The sequence below is a fragment of the Sesamum indicum genome, linkage group LG6 (assembly GCF_000512975.1).
Source record: "Sesamum indicum cultivar Zhongzhi No. 13 linkage group LG6, S_indicum_v1.0, whole genome shotgun sequence".
Lineage (NCBI taxonomy): Eukaryota > Viridiplantae > Streptophyta > Magnoliopsida > Lamiales > Pedaliaceae > Sesamum > Sesamum indicum.
The window spans coordinates 528,422-529,954 of record NC_026150.1 but is presented as its reverse complement, the minus strand read 5'-3'; the positions used below and the strand labels follow the sequence as shown (position 1 = coordinate 529,954).

The window sequence follows — 1,533 nt, the reverse complement described above, 5'->3', positions numbered from 1 at the left end:
GTCTTGGGGTTTATAAGCCACTCCAGCTCCAGTTTGCAATCAATGTGGGACGCTTGCATATATCATTATTATTATCTCCATTAGTTAAATATTTATTCCAATTATTTTAATAATATTGATTTATACAAGCGTCTCACATCATTTGCATATAAGAAGCTTGAGCAACTTTTTCTCTCTAACGAAATGTCTTTTCATATTAAATCTGTTAAATTTTTGTGAAGTCAGAATGAAAAATATTTTACACATGGGATGCCATTGAGTTACAAGTTTTATCAGTGGGCACCGTTTGTAGGAACGAGGCCACATATCTTTCCAAGACTCTTTGTTTGGGGGACTGATGATATAGGCAAATCGTGAAATAAAAAGGGACAATACTTTACACAAAAGGGACCTCAATCGAGTTACAAATTACATTAAATATAAATAATATTCATGACATAATTAAAATGATTAGAGGTGATTTTTCTTCTTTAGTCAAGATTACGAGAGCAATTCACAAACTTGGACGTGTTAAATCGCTAACAAACAATGTGGAACTTGTTTTAGCTATGGAGTGCGAAATGCCTACTTTTTTCCTCTACAGTGTACTACTGCCTTTCCAAAATTAGGTTTTACGGATAGAATTGGACTTTAAAGCGTGCTCAAATTAGTAAAACATGCTTTGCTTGTGAGTATCGCATTTGTTGCCATACAATGAACACGTTTTAAAACAACTGTGAAGTCTTGTAGTTCACCTAAACAGTACTACCCCTTTTTCACTAATTATGAACTCCCTGTTTGGCTACGTGTGTCTATCCCTATTTGCTAAAAAAGGGAGCGACGCTCGTTTTCAACGCGAACAAACAGTGCCTACAAATCAGCCAACTTCGAGTTTTTTTCTAGAAATTTAAGTAAAAAATATATCAATAAATTCTGATTTCACATTCCTATTACTAAATGGGCCTGATTAGATCTGGGTTTGGATCGAGGGCTTAGGAAAGAAAAGCCCAGGCCCAATATTACAATTGGGCCTGAGCCAATAAATTTCCGACACGCTTCTCGAAGGAGGAGTTTATCAGGAACGACAGGCCGAATTCCAGGACCGTTAACTGGACAACTTGAAAAAAGTAAACAAAGTAATCAACTTCTTCGGCCCTTTTACCTTCAACTTTAATCTTCTCGCGATCTCTTTCTCTCTCCAATTTCTTGTTTCTTTTTTTTGTTCCTTCGCTGAACAAGAATTATGTATTGATGTCTACAGAATAGTTGGAAATTTTTGATCGACTGGTGAAATGTGTTGAAGTGACAGGAGTGAGCGGATAAAATAATTACTTTGACGTATTAGAGATATGGGCTCGGAAGGTAACGCCGCCGCTTCTTCTTCTTCTTCCTCTCCGACGGCGACAACGGCGGGGGTGGCGTCGCCGAGTATTAAACGAGGTAGGGATCCCGAGGATGAGGTTTATGTCGATAATCTTCACTCGCACAAGCGTTATCTTAGCGAGGTATGATGCGTTCTCCAGCTCCTTTTGCTTCCCCCCCCCCCCCAAATTA

General features: G+C 38.4%; 1 protein-coding gene across 2 annotated transcripts in view; it reads left to right on the top strand.

The window, feature by feature from the left end:
* The window catches only part of LOC105163067, a 3,418-nt gene continuing 2,986 nt past the window's right edge, over positions 1,102-1,533 (top strand). Inside the window, exon 1 of one of the 2 annotated variants that reach the window (XM_020695030.1) lies at positions 1,102-1,484. In XM_020695030.1, coding sequence (XP_020550689.1) covers positions 1,329-1,484 — 156 coding nt within the window. In that variant the 5' untranslated portion in view covers positions 1,102-1,328. The remainder of the gene's footprint in view (positions 1,485-1,533) is intronic. The other variant, XM_020695029.1, reaches the window with a different exon arrangement.